The sequence below is a fragment of the Bemisia tabaci genome, chromosome 4 (genome assembly GCF_918797505.1).
Source record: "Bemisia tabaci chromosome 4, PGI_BMITA_v3".
Classification (NCBI taxonomy): Eukaryota; Metazoa; Arthropoda; class Insecta; order Hemiptera; family Aleyrodidae; genus Bemisia; species Bemisia tabaci.
Genome location: NC_092796.1, coordinates 20,271,519 through 20,292,220, shown reverse-complemented (window position 1 = coordinate 20,292,220; position 20,702 = coordinate 20,271,519). Strand labels below are relative to the sequence as shown.

At 40.5% G+C, this 20,702-nt stretch overlaps 1 protein-coding gene across 4 annotated transcripts in view; it reads right to left on the bottom strand.

The window, feature by feature from the left end:
- LOC109035424 (trehalase) overlaps positions 1–20,702 on the bottom strand; it is a 78,907-nt gene that overhangs the window by 21,135 nt on the left and 37,070 nt on the right. The window contains exons 1-2 of one of the 4 annotated variants that reach the window (XM_072299466.1): positions 15,046–15,258; positions 13,001–13,276 (exon numbers count right to left, since the gene is read on the bottom strand). The exons of 1 other annotated variant lie outside the window; for it this stretch is intronic. In XM_072299466.1, coding sequence (XP_072155567.1) covers positions 13,001–13,137 — 137 coding nt within the window. In that variant the 5' untranslated portion in view covers positions 13,138–13,276; positions 15,046–15,258. Of the gene's footprint in view, positions 1–13,000; positions 13,277–15,045; positions 15,259–20,702 lie in introns of those variants that run through there. 2 more of the 4 variants (XM_019049052.2, XM_072299467.1) reach the window with 2 other exon arrangements.

Sequence of the window (20,702 nt, the reverse complement as noted above, 5' to 3'; positions counted from 1 at the left end):
CAATTTAATGTTTTACATGAAAACGATTGGGCGGATTTTCGTGCGAATTTCAATAGATTTTCTCCATAGTGCGAAACGAATTCCTTAAAATTTTCAAAGGAGTCCACACAAACGTTGTCTGGTAAAATTAAATTGCCCCGTTAAGGAGCATTTCCTTTTCCAATTCCATAGAATGTCGAAGAAGGGTAACGTAAAGTGCAGTAAGATAACTACGTTCGTGTTTAAGCAGGAATCTAATAACTACCGACATTATTTTTCAGCCGTGTACTCATGTATCATGTTAATTAAATGCTCCCATATTCTATCGCCTCTTATGAAACATTTTCAAAAGGCCTTTTCCATCGACTGTTATATCGTCGGTCCATAATCAACATACAAAAGAAATGTTATCTCCAAGACAGACTCAATTTCGCAAGTGACACTGAGCCATCCTGTACGCAAAAATGTTTGCGCTTCGCGTTTTATTCACGGTAACGATTCCCTCGAGTCTTTTTCGGTGAAAGCCTCTATTTCTGCCAATCAATTGCATTACCGCTAACCCCATCTGAAATCTAGCGGAAAATTCCGTCACCTACTGAAAGAATCAAAGGGTCGCGAAGCTTCGGGATTTGATCCAATGAAACGTAGGCGCTTTTGCAACCGCGACAGGTTTGCACAGTTGCAACATCCTCACAATAGTCAGTAGGAATTTGGTCGCTAAAATAAGTATCAGGTGAATGATTTATGCGAGGTATGAAGAAGTTCATGCAAGGTTTCGTTTAATCTTTTTTCTCAAGATAAAGGGTGAAAAATGGAAGAGATATATGTAAATTCGAAACATTTAGTAAGTCTACATTTTGTAGGAACTAGACACTTCACTTGAGCGTTGCGTGGCCTAGTCCCCATGTTCGTTCCGCAACGACCAATTGGATTACATTTTGCAATAAGGAACCACTATTTCTGGCCCATTCTAGAAACAACATATATGCCATTGGTGTCTCTATGTAGATATGTGCTTTTAGGAGAGAGCCGGAGATAGTGGTTCCTTATTGCAAAATGTAATCCATTCGAACAACATTTCGAAATCAGGAACTATAATTTTTGGCTCTTCCGTAAAAACACCTATGTGCATGGGAGAAACCTCTGAATTTAATGGTGTCAGTCATTTCTGAGCAGTCTGCCTTCATTGGACGAAGTAGGCAACACGAGCTCCCGCGAGTTCGAATAGTCGTATCGTTTTTCTGGACGTATTGCCTCTGCTGCATTTGCTGTAACCGAATATTTCCGCTTGATTATAACGGAGACTTTTCCCGGTCAAAATCTCAAATCAGATTTTTCGACGCAACGAAAATCTCTCCATCGAAAATTTCGTCCCTAGGTTAACAATAATATCCTTTTTCTCGCGATTGGTCACATATTCTGCCTCGCTAGGAAAAAAATCGTATAAATCTTCAGGCGTTGCCAAATTTCCTTCGATAAAATACGAAATTCCTGCTGAACTTATAAATATTTTCCTCCCAATTTTTAAAGAATTTTGTTCGCAATTTCACCTATAGTTCCTAATAATTTCAAGGAAAAGTATTCCCTTTTCTCAAATATAAACGTTTTACCGAAGAAATACTGGCAACTTTCGAATGCTCATACGGCGTTCTTCCTTAGCACGGCAGTAAGAATCGAACATTTAAGTAGTCGAGAGATAGCATCAAAGACAAACTAAAATCTGATCTCTTCCTAACAATGTCAACTAAAAATGTGTACCGACTTCATTCCTAGACTTCCCACAAGACGACAATAAACGCAACGAGCAACAAATGCAAATCGAGAGAATTTTATGTATCGCACGATGTTAAGGAGATGAAGTCGCCGGAGCGAGGCATTCCGAGACATGTGTCTGCATCTTTTGCCAAACGTAGCACTGTGCATAACTAATCACCGTCAAAATTTCTCTTTTCGCTTCCTCATTTGAATTTCATAAAGCAACGCGACGCGCTCGTATCAAATCGGTTCGCAATGACCGACAACGAACCAACGCGACCCGGCGAAAGGTTCGTTTACAATAGTTTTTATACTCTTAATTCCACACCGTCACGTATGCCATCTCGCAGTCACGCCAAAACAGAGCATCTAAGAAAAACGCATAAGAAGCAAAATTCTCAGGTGCTGCTAAGATTTGTTGGAAGAGTAATAATTGACAATTATTTCAATGATAGCAGGGATTCGAGTCCTAGCCGCTGCGCGCACAGTGGATCGCGTCAATGTGAGAGGTTGGACAAAATTTGGAAACTTTAGAAGCTCATAACTTCGTTCATACAGAACTTTTGAGGTTTTGAAAGAGGTTTCATTGGTTTCCTCGTGAAATTTCCATCTCGGCGTACTACTTGAAATTTAAAATGTGACGGACTAAACATCAAAATTTGCAGTTTTGGTCAAAAATGTCATTTCATCCATAGAGTGCCTTTATCAAAGAAAGAAAGAAAGAAAAAAACATGCAAAGAATTTTTTGAAAAAATTCGTCATTGCTCTTGCAAAATGAATCAATTTTCAAGTAAACCTTCGCAACAACGAAATGAGGGGCTTGGAAGACAATGCGCGTAATTCCAGTGTTGTGCCATTTCGAGAAATACGTGTTCGAAGTTTCGAAATTACACGGATCCTTATGGCGGGAAAAAAGTTTAAATTAACTTTTTGATGCTTAAAATTGGAATTTTAGAGCGATTTTTTCACAGAATATGCGTCAAGACTAGTTTTACTTAGAATCATTAATATTTCAACTTTTTCAAAGACTGAACGTATGCGGATAAGTCCTCCAAGCCCCTCAAATGTAGTTGACTTAGACCCCTTCAAATTCGAAAGTTCGAATGTTTGAAATATTGAAAAGCGCCAATCGGGCAGCGCCGCGGCAAAATTCTTCGCAACATGCATATGTTGCGGCGTTTACGATAGATAACTCTGCAGCCCGAATTGAATCGTCTCTTTTGATGCGCGAAAACTTGTCGTTTTATTTGATTCATGCCCTCGCGCCGTTTACGACTCTTCTCGCCGAGAGGAGAATATCCTCCGCCCGGGATTTAAGCACCCGCAATTTTACGAGGCTGAAACAAGTTGCATTGCTTTCTCGCCCGAGGTAAACGCTATCGGTTCCGTCGTTTGTGACCGGGACCGGGACCGGGGTCGTATTATTCTCGCCGAAGGGACGACGACGAACGGGTGGTTTTTTCATGGTTTCGCGTGGATACGCGAGGTAATACCGGCGAGTTACGAGCGTCCATAAGCGCACGAGGAGACACGACTCCGCTCATATGAATGGAATTCAAATGGAAACGATTCCCCGAGATTTTGGATTTTGATCCCACAGGTTCTCTTTTTTTTCATATTAGTTGAAGGAATCAAGGTTTTCCTAGACAAGCAGAGACAAGAGACCCTCCACTGGTATCCCGGCAATGGCGGAAGCTTTTACTTTCGGGACTTCAGCATTCTACTGTTGACTTACCTACATGGTTGATGTTTAACAACGAGTTTGCAGTTTCGTTTTGCAAACAGGCCGAAGTTTGGGAAACTTGTTTGGCTCATGACGTCACCCGAAGCTCATCATCCACCATGTCGGTAGGTCAACAGCCGAAATAAGAGTTATGACTGTTGCTCTCTAATAATTGTCCATAAGGAATTGTTAAATCCCCGAAAGTAAAAGCTTCCACCTGTCACCAAGAGGCTAGGAAGGCCAGTGGAGGATCTCTTGTCTCTGCAAGAGACCCTCCACTAACCTCTTGGCGACAGGTGGAAGCTTTTACTTTCGGGGATTCAACAATTCCTTATTGTCAACTATAAGGGAGCAACACTCATCACCCTAATTTCGGCTTACCTACATAGTGGGTGATGAGCTTCGGGAGACGTCATGAACCAAACAAGTTTCCCAAACATCGGCCATTTTCGGCTTGCTTTCAAATAAAACAAAACTGCCAACACGTTTTTGAGCATGTAGGTAAGTCAACAGTAGAATGTTGAAGTCCCGAAAGTAAAAGCTTCCCGCATGGCCAAATTGACTGAGAGAAAATGTTTGCCAATACACTCATAAAGTGTTTTGATCGATGTAGCGCAAGAAACAACTCCTCGCAAGGCTACGGTAAACATTTTTTAGCAGCTCTATTTCTTCCACTGAGAGTATTCTCTTTCCACTGAGCAAACAAATAACCTCGTTGTAAAAAGAATATTCGTGATAACTTGAGGAATTTCTCTTTCAAGGCTACAAACCGTGTCCAAATTTAAATCTAAAATTTATCAAGCTGTGATATGAACACATTTTACAACATGATAGTACTATTCCCGGATAATCAATGAAAGTCCTATTTGCATAGAGGAACTAATGGTGCGTATGGTGTTTCCAGAAAAAAGCTTCAAATAATAGTTTATTATGAAAAATGTGGTCCATGTGGCGTCACGGTTTCAACTCAGCTTGTGTCGTCATAGATTCAAATCGCGTGTCACCCACATCTTTTTGTAAGCCACCTGTTGATTACAGCTTTCAGAGCTAAAAGCTTTCCTTCGTTCCCATCTCTTCGAAGGAATCTTCAAAAAGCAGCTTTCCCTCCATTTTTTTGCGAATGCTGAACATAATATTAGTCAGCAATGCTATGCTCGATACCAGATGTACACGCACCAGATACCATCGATGCATGCAAACACGGCAAAACCGCTGCAAGCGCATCTGTTAAGTATTAATGCACCCAATTCCCTCACATTGCCTACCGAGATATTGAAGGCGAACTGGTCTTAGCGAGTGAGAAACAATGGGGTTGAAGTGTGAAACCACTAGCGCTACAGCTATGAACAAACCGAGTGAGGGTGGCGAAAATGCAGAGAGCAACTATTATTGCTCCTAAGCCGCTCAGATTGCCTATCAAGATATTGAAGGCGAACTGGTGGTAACAAGTTATAAAATAATATGAGTGAGGTATCAAGCCGGAACAGCTATGAATATAGCTATGAGGGCCCTCGCACCCCCTCTTTTTCTGTAGGAAATCCCTTGGATCCCCTCCCTTAGAGGGATTTCTATTCGGCAGAAGGGGCCCAAAATCATGATCGCCCCCTAACCTTTCGATGTCGGTCCGCTCTGTCATTTAGTACTAAATTTTATTATTTACCTTCAACATGCATAACATACCTCTAAATGTAAAATAGTTTATGGAAAAACCTCACAAGCTTGAATTTACTACGGCTACAGAATTCAAATATGAATTAATAAATAGCCAAAATTCCTTATTTTGAGGTAAGTCACACTTCTTCATGGAATAATTAAATAAAAAAAGAATAAAATGCCGATTGTGATAAAGTAAGTGTTTGTAAAATAAGTTTGCGTTTGCTCAGAGAAAATCAATAGGCTCGTTTTACTGACAGCTTTTAATTTAAATCCAGGAAATGGCTCGCAAGAACGTTTGAAAGCTACACTCAAGAAAAGGTATGACTCTGACTCATAAAAAATGGCTCGGAGATCCATAATTTCTAACCAAAGTGACTTACCGTCTACAGTTTGGCTTTCTGAGCCATACTTTCTTGGTCGTGAACCTATAAGTATGGCTCCACGAACTATATTTTATGGCTCCATGATCCATAACTCGGCTGGCAAGTCACTCTTCCCATTGTTTTTTGAGTGTAGTGTGACTAAACTTTAAAGTAGAACTTACAACACAGCCATCAAAAATTTTATCGATTTTGAAAACTTGGCCTCCAAAAATTATGCACGAAGAGCTTTTGTTTGATGCGGTCGGTTTTGTTGTCAAACTGTTTAAGTCTTGTACGTCACACGATTCGCAACGAACTGGAAATGAAAACAATATGTGACAACCGAAGAAACGTTCAATTTATATTCATTCGCGACCTGCCAGCCTGACGAAGCAAGCCAAAGCTGTCGTTGAGCCGGAGCACCAATTTGGATCGCCTTTACTTTGTTCATCCGCGGAAATATGAGCCATAATGGAAATTTTAATTGAAAACTGACTTGTTCTTTTGGGCTCGTGGTAATTGACAAAGATACGGAATAATCAATTACCCCGACTTTCCTGAGTTCCATTCAATAAAGTACCGGGGAATGTTTGTTGAGTCGATGTGACTTTTAATGAGCAGCACTTGTATAATTTTCGTTGCACGCGCCGCTATCGGGGCTCTTTCGCAAAAAAGGCAAACTCTGACGCTTTGCCAAAATTGGTATAAATTAATCGTCCTTCAAGAACGGAAATTGAAAGGTTCAATTATTTCTACTGCGGGGATACCACTCCAAAAGTTTTCTAAAAACGTTGCTTATCAAGCGAGAGGTGAAATTGCAATAATATTGTTAAGATAATACGGTTTCCTTTCTTCATACCACGCACGAGTCTAAAATTTCGATCATTTGTTTTCTATTTGAAAGCTATTGTCCCAAATAGTTTCAAGGTACTTAGGCAACAGACAAACATAGGTTTCAAATAAGAAAAAAGGTCGAAGAATTAGAAACTGTACGTCACAAAATGCTCGCAATATTTCGGAGACTTGAGTTGCTTCGAAGAACACTACTCCTAATATGACCTTTAGAAACAATTTTTTGATTTTTCGAAAATGGTTAACGCCTAGATGAGCCGTATATCGACATGTTCCGGCAGAAAAATAGTTTGAATCCAAAATTTTCTACACCCCTGGTTAAATAAGTAAGTATCAGAACAGAATATTAATTTACCGAAGTTGTCTCGAAACCGTTCAGAATGCGGAATTGACATCAGAATTGACATGCTTTTTTTTTCACGAAAACAGAAAAAACAGGGAAGAAAATCTACGGTGCGCGGCAGGTGAATAAAATGGAAATTTTTAAAATAATGTCTGCAAAGGCAACTTTTCACAGCGACTAACGACCCACCTGAAGATCACACGTTTGCAGCCGATTAATCTTGCGAGGTCGGTCTCAGAAACCAACCCCATGTTTCACGACTGAGGGAGCTTCCGCGAACTAGAACATAGTGCATATTGCGGGCAACAATCTTGATCTGGGTCCCCCGTTTTTTCGCGGAGTGTCAGGGTGTCAGGGGGTTAAGCTCGGTGCAGCGTGCGGCGAAGAGAGATAAAATGAACAAACAATAAAACTTAATCCTGTCTCGGTGGAGAAGTGAGAGGCGGCGGAAGCAAGGTCGAGGAAGACGCCAACACCGGAAGCATTCTTTTTAACCCCGAGAGAGACAACACTTCCAGACGCCGCCCACCGCCCCGCGCCGGGGTGCGCCTTCATTTTTTAGAAATTTATTGCCCTTTGCACAGACAAGCAACATGCATATTTCTCCCGTCTCGCCGAACGCTTGATCCGTAATCGAAACGAAGCCCCTACGGTGCCGATTCGCAAACCCTTGCGAATTTTCCCGCCAAAAATCTGCACGAAATCTATGATAAGATAACCAAACTTTGGGGCTCATTGAATGCACGCACAGCAGATCGAGCCAATGGGAGAGGTCTGACAAAATTTCGACACTTTAAAAGCTTATAACTCCGTTCATACGAAACTTTGAGGTTATAAAGGTGGTTCTATTGGTTTCCTCGTGAAATTTGCTTCTAGGTGCACACATTGAAATTTAAAATGTAGCGAAACGAACACCAGAATTCTCAGTTTCAGTCAAATATTCCATATCCGACCTCTCTAATTTACTCCATCTACTGTGGTACGTTGGAAAAATAACACTTCCGATCCGTTCCTTTTTTCCGCGAAAGTTTCCGCAAAAACTCACGCGAAATTTAAAATGGCGATAATAACTTGGGGGGGGGGGGGGAGAGAGAGAGAGAGAGAGAGAGAGATCTGTGAATGTACACCGGATGAATGCGGCTTCCAATTCGTGAAACATTCCGCGAAAAATCGGTGCGAAATTTGAGATGATGATGATGGCGAGGTCTCGGCGTTCTTCAAATGGACGTGTTTCTACCAAACGGAACTATGTGCATCAAGACATGAGCCCTGAGACCCATAAGCATATGCGCATAACAGGGCTTACGTCATAATGCACATAGTTCCGTTTGATAGAAATACGTCCAAATGCACGTTATAGAAGTACGGTTTTTCATGAGATATTTGAGAATTTAGTAACACCTTTCCTTGTATATTATGAAAATAACGATCATGCACAATTCTTAGAATACGAATAATAGGATTTTCTTCTCTCACTGAGGAGACGGCTCCTCTTACTGCAACGACTGCACAAGAGGCTCGGGGGTTGGAATCGAGCACTCGAAAACCCACCGAAGACTCCATCATCTCTATGGTCACTTGGGTGTTTCTTATCCTCCCGTAGATATGACCCATTTGCCTTATGTAATTCCCGCTTTTACGGTCAACATAGGTCACATCTGCAAGAGTATGGAAGGTAAAACGTACTATCTACTCAATGCCACCTAAGAGGCTATTTGAATTTTTATTCATCCGATGTGTAGGTCTTCCTATGTACAACTCCATTCTTCTATATGACTTAATACAACTAAATGAATTTTTTTTGTTAGATAGATACGCGCTTTTCAAAAAGACCAATGGGCCTGTTGCATGCAAGAGATACAGCCGTGCGAATAGACTTTTCAGAGGGTAAATGACACGGAAATTACGATGGTCACATTAAAAAAGTCTGAAATACACTCCTTACTGCGCATTTTGCGTTGTGAGGAACGCGCTTTTTCAAATTTCCCGCGTCTGGGGGCAGTTTTCTAACGGAAACAATTAACGGCAACTCGCGGCTATTTCCGGTCAATTAAAACTGACAACATAACCTAAAAATCGGAGCTCGTGATATCGTGAAATGAAACGTAGAAGGATTGCGTTGGATATTTAAAAGTTGATCGATTTGGTTACCGCATAAAGCGTATATGGACCACTATAAGAGATCACTTTGGGTTTGTAAACAAACTGAAGGAAAAAATAACAACAACAACAACGACTCGGCATCTTCCGGAAATCACCGAGCCCGCCGTTTGCTCGTTTCCGGTGATTAGAAAACTGCCCCCAGACGCGGGAAATTTGAAAAAGCGCGTTCCTGACAACGCAAATTGCGCAGTAAGGAGTGTATTTCAGACTTTTTTAACGTGACCATCGTAATTTTCGTGTCATTTAACCCCTAAAAAGTCTATTCGCGCGGCTGTATCTCTTGCACGCAACAGGCCCATTGTAAGTGCGAGTGGTTTACTCAACGTTATACTATGTTTGGGTTGCATTTTGCGAAAATGAACCAAGAGCATACCAATGTCACTAAGATTGTACAACTTTTTTTACCTTGCAAATATAAACTGATCACCCAAACAAGTTTTATCTTTACTCCCAATTAACTATAAAATCAAGACGAAATTACCATCGTAAAAATTTCCTGCATGATTCCAGCACTTTGTTTTAAACGAATGTAAGTTGACAATCCTGGCAACATTGGAATGCTCTTGGTTCCTTTTTGCAAAATGCAATCCATTTAGGGATGACTCTCATCAGCATTAGTCATTTTTTTGGTTCCTAAACTTCTGCTAAACTTGGTCCAGTTCATCCCTTGTCTACCAACTTGTTTTTTCGGCTCGCTTCGCTGTTAGTAAATTGGCAACAGTGGTTTCCAGAGTGAGAAAATACATAAACAACGCTGTAATTGATTTACGAGAAACAAGTTTGCACACCACTAGCATGCCCGCAAGTCGCCCGCGACACAAGTTTATATTAACTTCGGCATAGCATTAAAGCTATCTGAAAAGTTAAAGCAGGGAAACGCACCTGAGGGGGAGAATAATCAGGCGTGAGGTTCTTTCAGCGCATGATTTGAAGGGGTGGGCATTTTCGAAAAACAACCACGGGTGCGGATTGAATCGCCCAAAATTGAAGCATTCTATACCATATTGAAACTTTCGGAAAGCTCAACTGTCGCGTGGGAAAGAAAAACAGCTGACAGGCTCAAACTAACCAAAGCGTTGAATTAAGGCATCTCACCGTCCTCGTAATCGTTACGTGGATACGCCTAACATAAGGACGGCTTCTGATTTTTCACACGCACGGGTGAACAGAGGCGGTTTAAAGATGGAAAAGCTTTGATGCCGTTTTCTGACGTCGCAAGTTGGATCTGAAAATAAGACCATCGATGACTCTAAACATGCATAGATTGTAACTGTACCGATTGCATAATGTCAAGTTCCATGCTATACAGCGTGAAGAGATGGTGTTAAACGACCGCGCACCGATGATGCAGTCTCTGAGGCCCCCGATATTATGTACGCTATCGACGATTAGACTACATTTTGTAATAGGAACTACGATTTTTGGCTCATTCATGAGAGCGCCTGTCTGCATAGGGAAACCAATGGCATAAACGCTGTTTCTAAAGTGAGCCGAAAATAGTAGCGTTTAAACGCAAAACAGTTCATTCATCCATGCTCATTGATTTGACTAATTTAAGCATCAAGCAAGACCTAGTTTGACAAACTCTCCTTAAAAACCCTTCAAGAATTCATCATCATGAACGTTTTTTTAAGTTACTCGTAGGATTAGAAATTGCCAAGACATCATTGATTCATCCGACCGTCTCATTGGCCAGCAAACACACTATCCATATCTTCCATGCATGACTTGAGAAAACACTTTTACTCGAGGGAAAATGACTTAAACGTCGATCAAGACTTAACAATGAGTTTTGGCAATGAAACGCGCTGTCCTGTCCCTTGAAATTGACTTTCGGCCCCTTTGTTGAAAGGTGCAACAATTTTACACCGTAATGATGCTCTCGTAGTCTAATTCTTTTTTCTCATCGATCAAGATACAGTAATACCTTTTCTGCTTCCTGTGAATTTCATGAGGTATCTGATGCAAACTAAATAATTATATTATTTATTTTATTGATGTCAGTGCCTCCTGTCCTGTTTTGATAATCGAGTACTCACGAGAATGATGCAATGTTGCCACGGACTTTCACATCCATTCCGCAATCTGTCCGTGTGAATATTCGGCAAAAAAAAGTCTTAGGATAAATTATATCAGCCACAGGAATCAGCGAAGCTGTTGCCATGGGTCAAGTCCGAAAAAGTCGATTACGAAAAGTTGGAGACAATCGTTAGTGAAATTGCTGCGCGGCCGCGTCAATAACCGAAACATTTTGACCTTTTGTCGAGAACGTCGCCTATAAAAAATCTTGTCAGCCACGAGACAAGAACATAAATTTTTGGTTTTCGTTTATTATTCCTTCGAATGCAATAGCTGGGAGAACGCCAAATATGTCATAATTTACCTGCAATGAGCACATAACACTAACAGCCTCCCATTATTAGTTTCTTTATGTCTAGGGAGATGTCAGGATTGTTCCCAAGAGGTAAGTGGGATCTTCCACCAAGTATATCTCACGGTTTGCGCATAAAAATCATTCATAATTTTCAAAAAATAACTTTCTGAATGGACATTTTCGAGCCAAGGAGAGCTCAGACCCTCTTGATTGCTTTCAGGGGGGGGGGGGGGCAGAAATGGGCCCTGGCATAAATCCAGGGGTCGGCTGACATTTAGGATAATTTTGGACTGGTTCATCTCTTTTAAGCAACTGGGGCGATTCAATTACTGATCAACCGATGTTCCTGGTTACTTTTTCGGTCCCAGTCCGCCTCTGATTGTCTTCCCGCTCTGCGTTCAGTGGCGTAGCGTGGATTGCGATATATCGATTGTTATGCCATTTAAACCTGTGGAAAAGGATCAATAGATAAGGTGTTCGCAGTGAACACCTTAATAATCGATTCTTTACCATAGGTTTAAATGGCAGGGCAATCAATACATCGCAATCCACGCCACGGTCTGCGTTTCGTGGCTCATGAAACATTGCCATGAAGTACAAAGGGAAGAGTACTACTTTGTCAAATTATAAGTTACGTTATCGCTGTGCCATTTCTGTTGTATCACGTCACATTTCTGCTTTGCTTCACTTAAAGTATCTCCTCACGATTGAAGTTTAAACTGAAGTAAGGAATCATTAGTCTGACGTGTGTTAAATGCGTGTGTGTAAAATGCGTTTCCAAGAATTTAGCAAAAACATGTTCTTGACGTTATGAGTCTCCATCAATGACTCTTGAGTAGTGAGTGGGATTAAACTACTCAGCGTGTGAGTATTTAGTGTACCTAACGGCGGTCACTTTAATAGGTTCTTGACTTTGAAGCTCCCACTTTGAGCGTGTATCTCAAGAGTACTACTAGCTGTCATAAGCGTATGTAACCGGTTCTATTTCAATGAGACATTCATATTCTTAAAAAAAAAGAGCAATATATTTTTCAAGAAATGAGATACAAACATGAACTACTATAATTGTGGCGCACATAAGCCATTCTTGCGAACTTTCCGAGAATCACTTATTGCCAAAAAGTCTACCAAAAAATTGCATTTTTTCATGGTGGCAATAAAAACTCAAATCTTCTGTGTTCTTGGCCCTCAGATTGTTATCTTCCAAATGGCAACAGGACTGATAGGCACGGCAGAAACCTTTGTCCGTCGTCCAAATGTACAATCACTTCAACGGACAAAGGACATTCTTGTGCAGTGAATTTTGCCAGCATTTTCAAAATGTTGCTTTTCAAACCTTTCAATCAATACGACGAAAGCGTTGGTATTATGGCAATTGGCATTTTTTAAAAAAGCATCCGTCCATTTTTTTATCTAATGCGTTGATTTTGACATTTTTTTTTAAAAAAAAAATTGTGAGTACTTGAAGAAAAAATATCGTAAACACCAGTTTGACTTAAAGGGTATGTTGCTTAATTTTATTGATGTTTTGCATAACATTTCTTGTAACTTTAGCGAATGGAAATTCCACGTAAATTCTTGGAAACTTATTCAATTCCGAACGTTAGTTTTTTCGTCAAAAATTAAACCAATTTAAGATGCTCGGCAACATGGCCTCAAGGCGCAAACGACACCGTGATTTTTTGCCCGGAAGGGGACGATTGTTTCATCTAGACCCTATCAACGGCCCATTTCAGACTGCACATGATCTCGATGCAATAAATTATCGTCACATAAGCACAGAAGAATCATACCTTTTGCACTCTTTGCATTCGATCTGGGGTTTCGATTTCGGCTCATCGATGTTGATGTCGATTTTATTCCTGACGGGCGAGGAATCACCAATCTCGTTCTCCGTGTCGTCAAAAACGTCTTCCACACTGTTCACCATTTTGGCGCGAAATTAAAATCGACCGCACTGTTTATGAATCCTGAAACGCGTTTTTGTCGCAGAGGACGGATCACTCACTCAGCCTGCATCCCGATGATGCAGAGCTCACTGTGTTTATTAATCGTTGCTATTATTTGTTCTTAAAAAAATATTAATAAATTACGTTAGTTTTTTTGTTAGTTAATGCTTTTTGAAACACCTAACCTTACATTTCATTCGCCTCAGAAAAATTCCGACAACGTCACGAAGAAAAGGAATGTATACCTAGCTTTTACAAGGCTCATAGTATGTCCCAGGCGCTACCTACTTTTCTCGTCATGATTACAGCGTTTCTTTTGTGATAACAAATAGTTATGTCCCAGTATTGACACCTCGGTTCAGATTATAATACTGCATTGTTACCGGGACCAAAATAAATATTGCAGATACGTGACACTGTAGGTATGACTAGATTGGACCTGAAATCCACTACATGATGCGAACAACACAAAACTGTGCTTAAAGGACAAATAATTCCATTGGTCTAAACTTGTTTAATATAAAAATTTTTACAACATTATAATCTGACGTATCTTGGGGAATATGTCCATTCATTTCTGAAATTGGCCGAATAATACGTTAAAAACTTTTTTTTCTTCCAGAAAAGAAATGTATGTGCTTACTTATGTTTCATTTGGGAAAACATGTCAGAGGAAACCTTTAAGTTATTCTTAAGAAAATGAGGGAGAATTTTCTCTACAGGACACGAATGTACTAGTCTGACTCTGACGGACACGTGGAATATGAACCGGTATGACAGCTTAGTGTGGGTGGCTCTTGTTTTCTGGTGAATATCGTATATGGCCTGCATACCTATTTGTGTATACGAGTGTCAATACATGTTAAGTAATGGTTGAAAAACAGGTTCTCTTTAAAACGGTCATTGACATTTTCGTATGGTATTTCAATACACGAACAATATCTATTTAAAAGACCTGCATACTCCCACATTTTAAGCCCCAAAATGTGTTTTAAGTACTCAAGAGAGAGAAAAAAGAGGATATTTTAGAGCGGTGCAACTTATTATGCACTTCTCTGACCCTGGTCAAGACAGTTGTTTTCATTGCTAAACCTAATCCGAAAAAAATTTCATACTCATATACATGTAGAACATTCTGAGGCGAAGGAAATTTTCTTGTTTTTGGAGCTCAATTTAATCGTACAGTGACTTTTCCTGGTCAGATTCTGTGTTTAGTAGTCTCATGATACACCGAAATTATCCGTATTTTAAGAAGAAAAATGGTACTTTTTAAACTCAATTATTAATCACAAAGAACAAAAACATTGCACCGAGACGAAAAGGCAGGGAAAACGGAAGGGGTAAGAGTTAATAGCGCATCCCTAGAACCCACGTGGCCGCTGCGTTCCAATTTATTGGCTCAAATATTTTTTCTCTCATTCTCCCGCCCGCTTAGGATCGTAACTTTCAACTAAGAATATTTTGGCAGAGCAGAGTAAGATTTCTCAATGAAAAAACCACGATTTATTTCTTGTAAAAAGTAAATAATAAACCAAAATCTGCTGTATTACTGTAATTAGGATTGAGAAAATAATGAACTATAACTGCACGACTAAGAACTAATTCAATTCCAAAAAGTATGACGCGCATCGAAAGTAAACAAGAAGGAATACAATTGGGAGGGAAAAAAATACGTAAAATCACAATTATCCCATCTCTACATATAGCATCGGCTAGAGAGCATCCATTATCTATTAATCCTCCAAAAGCCTACACAACACAGAGAAAAGAAAATGAAGAACGGCCCTAAGGAGATAGTGCCCGGTAACCTCAAGGACATGCACACAAACAAAAAGTTTCTTTTAATTCCAAGTCAAGAAAGGGGTGATTTAGTTGCCCATAAAGCTTACGGCAGAAAAATCAACAGGGGGAAAAAAAGACAATACACCGCACTGAACCGGAAATCAGGCGGAAAATGATCCGAGTCGGGCAATCATACGGAGCGATCGAAAACAAATCGGATCCGAGCGCGGAACTTTCGAAATCCGGGTCACTTGCGCGGGAAAAGTCACGAACTGACTGGAAGGCGCCGGCGCGTACCCACCGCAGCGCTCTCAAAAGATTCGGTTCAACTGGTTTGCGAAAAACACGCGGCCGAGCGCCTTGTCCCCGGCAAGGTCAACAATCACCGACAGGTAAGCGGATCGAAACGCCGGCCCCCCCGTAAGTCCCCACGCGGGAACTCGAACTTCGATTTATCGAAGGGTCGAAGTGCCGTCGCGCGCTAACCTTGCGCCGGAGACACGGGCTCGACGCCGTCTCCGCTCCAGTGGCGTGGCTTGCTTTGCGATACATCGATTGTTATGTCATTTAAACCTACGGAAAAGGATCGATAAACAGGGCGTTCGCAGCGAACACCTTAATAATCGATTCTTTACCATAGTTTCAAATGGCGAGATATCGATAATCGATTATTCACGCCACGCCACTGCTCCGCTCGTTTTTTTCTCCGCGCCGACGGATGGCGTCGATGGCGTCTCCGTGGATCGGCATTCCTCCAGGGGGTCTGCGATCCTCGATTTCGGGAGAGAGGGTGAGGGAGGGAGCAGGGAGGAGGGAAACCGGGATGACGATGCGTCTTGAAGACGGTTGAAGAAGAAAGCGGAGAAAGACAGCAGACGTAGGAGGCGATCATGCGAAGCTGGTTTTTCTTCAGGCATTGGCGTGGCGTGAAGTGCGATGTATCGATTGTTATGCCATTTACACCTGCGGTAAAGAATCGATTATTAAGGTGTTCGCTGCGAACACCCTGTTTATCGATATTTTTCCATAAGTTTAAATGGCATAACAATCGATATATCGCATAGCACGCCACGCCACTGTCTTCAGGTGGTCTTGTAGGGTTGTTAGATTTCCGAGAAAATACTCGTATTGTACCCGTGAAAACGGACTCTATGCGCATCATTCAGACAAGTCAAATTCAGAAGTTAAAAAACAAGATGGTATGGAAACGCGGACCACTCGTTTTTTTCGAAATTATAAAAACTGCACTTATGTGCCTCGTCTTCCAAGCCCCTTAAATGTGGTCGATGCAAATTTTGACAGACTTAGATGGTGAGTTGTTTCTTGTGCAAAATTGCTTGATGCGTCAATAATTCATACCCTGTCTCAAGTACCTATATAGCAACAGCGCGGTCATGACGTAATATAAAGCTTGCAGGACGAGCCAACCTTTGAAAACGAGACATGTCACTGCAAATCTTCAGATTCCAATATCAAACCAAAATGGCTAAGAATGTACATAAATGAGCGACCTTCCACAAAATTGAGTAAGATTATGCAAAAACTAAGTCAAGTATGCTTTACAAACGACAGATCCTAATAATTGTAAAATAAATAACTCAGGATTATTTGAATGCATAGATTGGCTGCCTTATTATTGGGCCCTAAGAACTCCATCACCTGACCTCAAAATGACCGACTTGTCCGGACTCTCCCTATATCGTACTCTAATCTTGTCTAGAGGTCCATTTCGTTTGTTTACTCTTAGCGTAAAAGCTCCATGAGAGGCCTGTTTCTCGCGACCAATCAAAAAGTAGCAGATGTATGGCCATACTCTCTTGACAAGTCATTGAGTAAAATAGAGTCGCAATGTAAGTACTGGAGCGCCGATGAGGTCTCTTTTTGAGGCTGGTTAGTCCAGCACCTCTTAGACTAGTGGTCGGCGATCGGCGCTGCCGTAAGCGCGGGGTTCCAGCTCTGGGCCTCGCTCAGAAAATACAAGTATACAATTTATTTCATAAAAAGCGGAATTTTCGTATACTTTTCAATTTGTTATGACTTTGGTCAACATAATTTGCCAAAATTCGTCGTCGATTTAAATTAATAAATCATGAAAACCACTCGCAACCCGTGATTTTCCCAGTAGCCGCCGTCTTAAAAATGCCGCATGCCGTTCGGTTCACACTTTCCGGCGAACAAGGGGCTCGGAATGGCCCGTTCATGGATTGACTTCATCGGCGCTCCAGTACATTGTGACTCTATTGTATTCTATAGTAGGACTACTTTACCGCGAATAGCCATGAAAGCGAACCCAGAAAAAAATCGCAACCGTTCCATTTCTGGGACGAGAGCGAACGTGCACGACTCTATGGGTGCCGGTGTGATAATTCGCGGACATATGCGCGGAGTGCGTCGAATACTGAGCGGACGAAAATCAGTTGGCGCGGCGGCGGAAAGCGCAGCCTTGTCGGGCGGGGCATTATAAACAGATCGTGTGCCATTGAGGCCCGACCTGAACGCACTGACGATGAATTTAAAAGTTTAAGTCAAGAGCAAAACGTGCATGATTTTGACCCGCCATGTCATCGGACAAGGCGAGTTAAAGGCCGCCGCTTGCCCTCTCTCGGACGTTCGTCATCGAAAGAGGAACTCGTCACGAGTAGCAAAGGAGGAGAAAACAGTGGTGGTAAGAAGTGGAAATTATCCACTTTTACTTTCTCTGGGCAGAAGAAGTGAGGGAGATCGGTGGATTTTTAAAAAAAAAAAACGAATGAGAAAAAGATACAGGAAGAAAATAGGAAGGAGGGACGAACAAATTGAAAGGAACTGAAAAAAAGTCACTATGATCTAGAGTCCAGACTCATAATAACATTGACAAGAAAAAATACTCTTGATTCAATTCGATTTTTCCTTGAATTGAAGAGCCGAGCCTCTTAATTCAGGCGGATTTCCTTTTGATTCAAGCAAAAAGTCCGATTGAATCAAGAGTATTTTTCCTTTTAAATGTTTTTAAGAGTCTAGATTCTAGATCCAAGCGACTTTTTTCCAGTGAAAAGAAGGTCACCAGGAAGTAAAATTTTAAAAAAAATTAGAGGGAAAAATCAGAGAGAATATTCCCTTGTAAGTTTTCAAAAGTTTCCTGTACAAAATGAATGTTTTTAGAGCAGATTAGTCGTTTTGCTGCTGGTGGGTGTTTTTAGATCATGATTTGTGATTCAATTAGACGTTATAGCAACCTAGCATATGTTAACAAATCTCTAAGTCTCTAAATCCTCGGAGGCTCCAAGAGGGTTCAACCCTTTATTTTCTGTGCTGAGGTCCATGACTAAAAGCATGATGGATGATCTTTCAATAAATTTTGGATTATAATTTTTCATCTTCAACTTTCTATCGTCCAGTGCTTTGTTCAAACGGAAATGGTAAAGATGACGGGATTTTATTTTCGGACTTTTTAGCGCAAACCGCAACACTAACATTCAAACCATTCCGGACATATTGATACGATAAACATAAGGTGTAAAGTGCCCTGGCAATAAATTAGAACCCTTGAATTTTTTGATTTTTTAAAGTGGAAATGATAACGCTGAATTTAAAACCTCTCCGAACCGAAGGAACTTGACAGCATTCCCTTTACACGGGAGTTTTGCATAAAAAGATGAGTCGTAGCTCATTTCGTACGGTTCGCACCTGCTCCGTGCTCCAAAAAAGCGAGAACGCTGCTCACGGGCTTACGCTCTGCTTCGGGGCGAAATTAATTTAGGATGAAAAAAGGAAAGTTACGCTTGAGGCATTAGAGAAAAGTTCGGAAGGAACTTTCGCGACATCTTACTTTTATGCCGAAATAAATATCGGTATACCTCTTGCGGTGAGTACCGATTTCGTCAGTTTCTCCGGACGAACGAAAACAGTTGTCAAATTTCAACTGCTTTCCCTCTTTTGAATAATAATCGCACTATTTCTGCTGTGAATTTACGTTGTAGATAGCAATCAGTACAAGTATATCCATGAAGAATGGAGTTAATTAATTATAGGGACATTTTGTTCATATCACAAAGGTTTAAAATAACCTTAATTTTGAAGAATTTTCACGGTAAAAACGAGGGAGTATTTATGGCAACAGTTATCACAATGGAACGAGTTGAAGATGTGTTCTAATGTTCAAGTGAATTTGCATGTTTTGAAAGCAAAGAAAGTTAGGTTTTCGCTCAATCATAAATATTGCTCTGACTAGTTAACTCCAGGGTGTGGATGGCGTAGGCCATTCACACCCTGCAGACGCATAAAAAAAGGTAGTGTGGAGACTCCATACTATTATGTATCTTCTGGGTCTACCATGCGTCGAGTAGATCCAGAGGTCCTGCAAGACTTACTGCCAGAAATCTGGCACTGGCTATTAGATACCCTACCAATCATATGTAGCCAAACAGTCTGGTATCCATTACCATTCTTCTTCGTCCTGAAACGAAAGTTCAGGGAGACATTCTTGAAGAAGTGCTGAGCTTTATCCTTTAAACGTTTAACTCAATTCATAAACTAGTGACTTTATTATTTATGTTTCACAAGATCTTGCCCAGATGTTTTCTGGGTCATTTCAGTAATTATGAAATACGTCGATAGTTCATAATAATAAACTGTATTGCAGTATTATTTACGATAAAGAAATACTTGACGGCATGAATTATTCACCGGAAAAAATACATCGGATCTAGAGTCCAGACTCTTGAAAACATTGACAAGAAAAAATACTCTTGATTCAATTGGATTTAAGCTTAAAGCAAAAGGAAATCCGCTCAATTTAAGAGGCTTGGTTCTTGATTTAAGCTTAAATCTGATTGAATCAAGAGTTTTTTTTCTTGTCGATGTTTTTAAGAGTCTAGACTTTAGATCCAATGTGTTTTTTTTTTTTTCTCCAGTGTTTTACCGAATTCACAGGGAGATCAGGCAGCATTGAGTGAGAAAAGGCAATCGAATTAGGCGCGCGAAAAGTTCTAATGGATGTGGATAGAGGGTGGCACGTTGTACATCAAAACACAGCAGCGGCCCGCAGAAATAAAAATCGTCTTTTAAGATCCAAGAATCTTATTATTTTTCAGTCATCGGATAAAAAAGTGCTGGAGATCTTTTACAATTCCCTCTTTCACCCTGATCTCGTTTTACAGTTCTCAAGGAAGTATAAAATCCTTTTGAGGTAGCAAAAATTCGAGCGCGAGACTGAGATTGCCTTCATTTCCACGAGATGCAATTTAGGCTACAGGGAAATTAAAATAATTTTATCAGTTGTATAGTTTCCAGTACGAAAGTGTATTGAAGATTTTTGAATGAAACGACTAGACCGTTAACTTTAAAAGCAATTAAAAAATGCTCCATTAGCAATACCTGTGTGTGACTAGCTCTTTTGAAAATGAAACTTTCGTTTTAATGTGTTTTAATGTTTAACTTTAGTTTTTACACATAACAACTAATTTATAAGATATAAGACACTGGTAAATTTTCCCAATGATCTAAATCGCAGGTGTCAAATACCTAGTATGTAAGAAATAGAAATTCCATCGTGATTACCTTTCGGAATGAATGTGAAAATAACAGGAATGTTGTTACAAAAATGGGTGTGATCCTTACCTGCGGACAAACGAAAAATAAAATGTTTTAATAAGATAAAAGGCACGTACAATTATAATAGAATATTTGATCATCTGTGAGAAGAAGAAGAATAATAAGGAGAAGAAGAGTAGAAAATCGGAAACCATTGATTTTATTGTACCTAAAAGGTGAAGATGATTCGTGC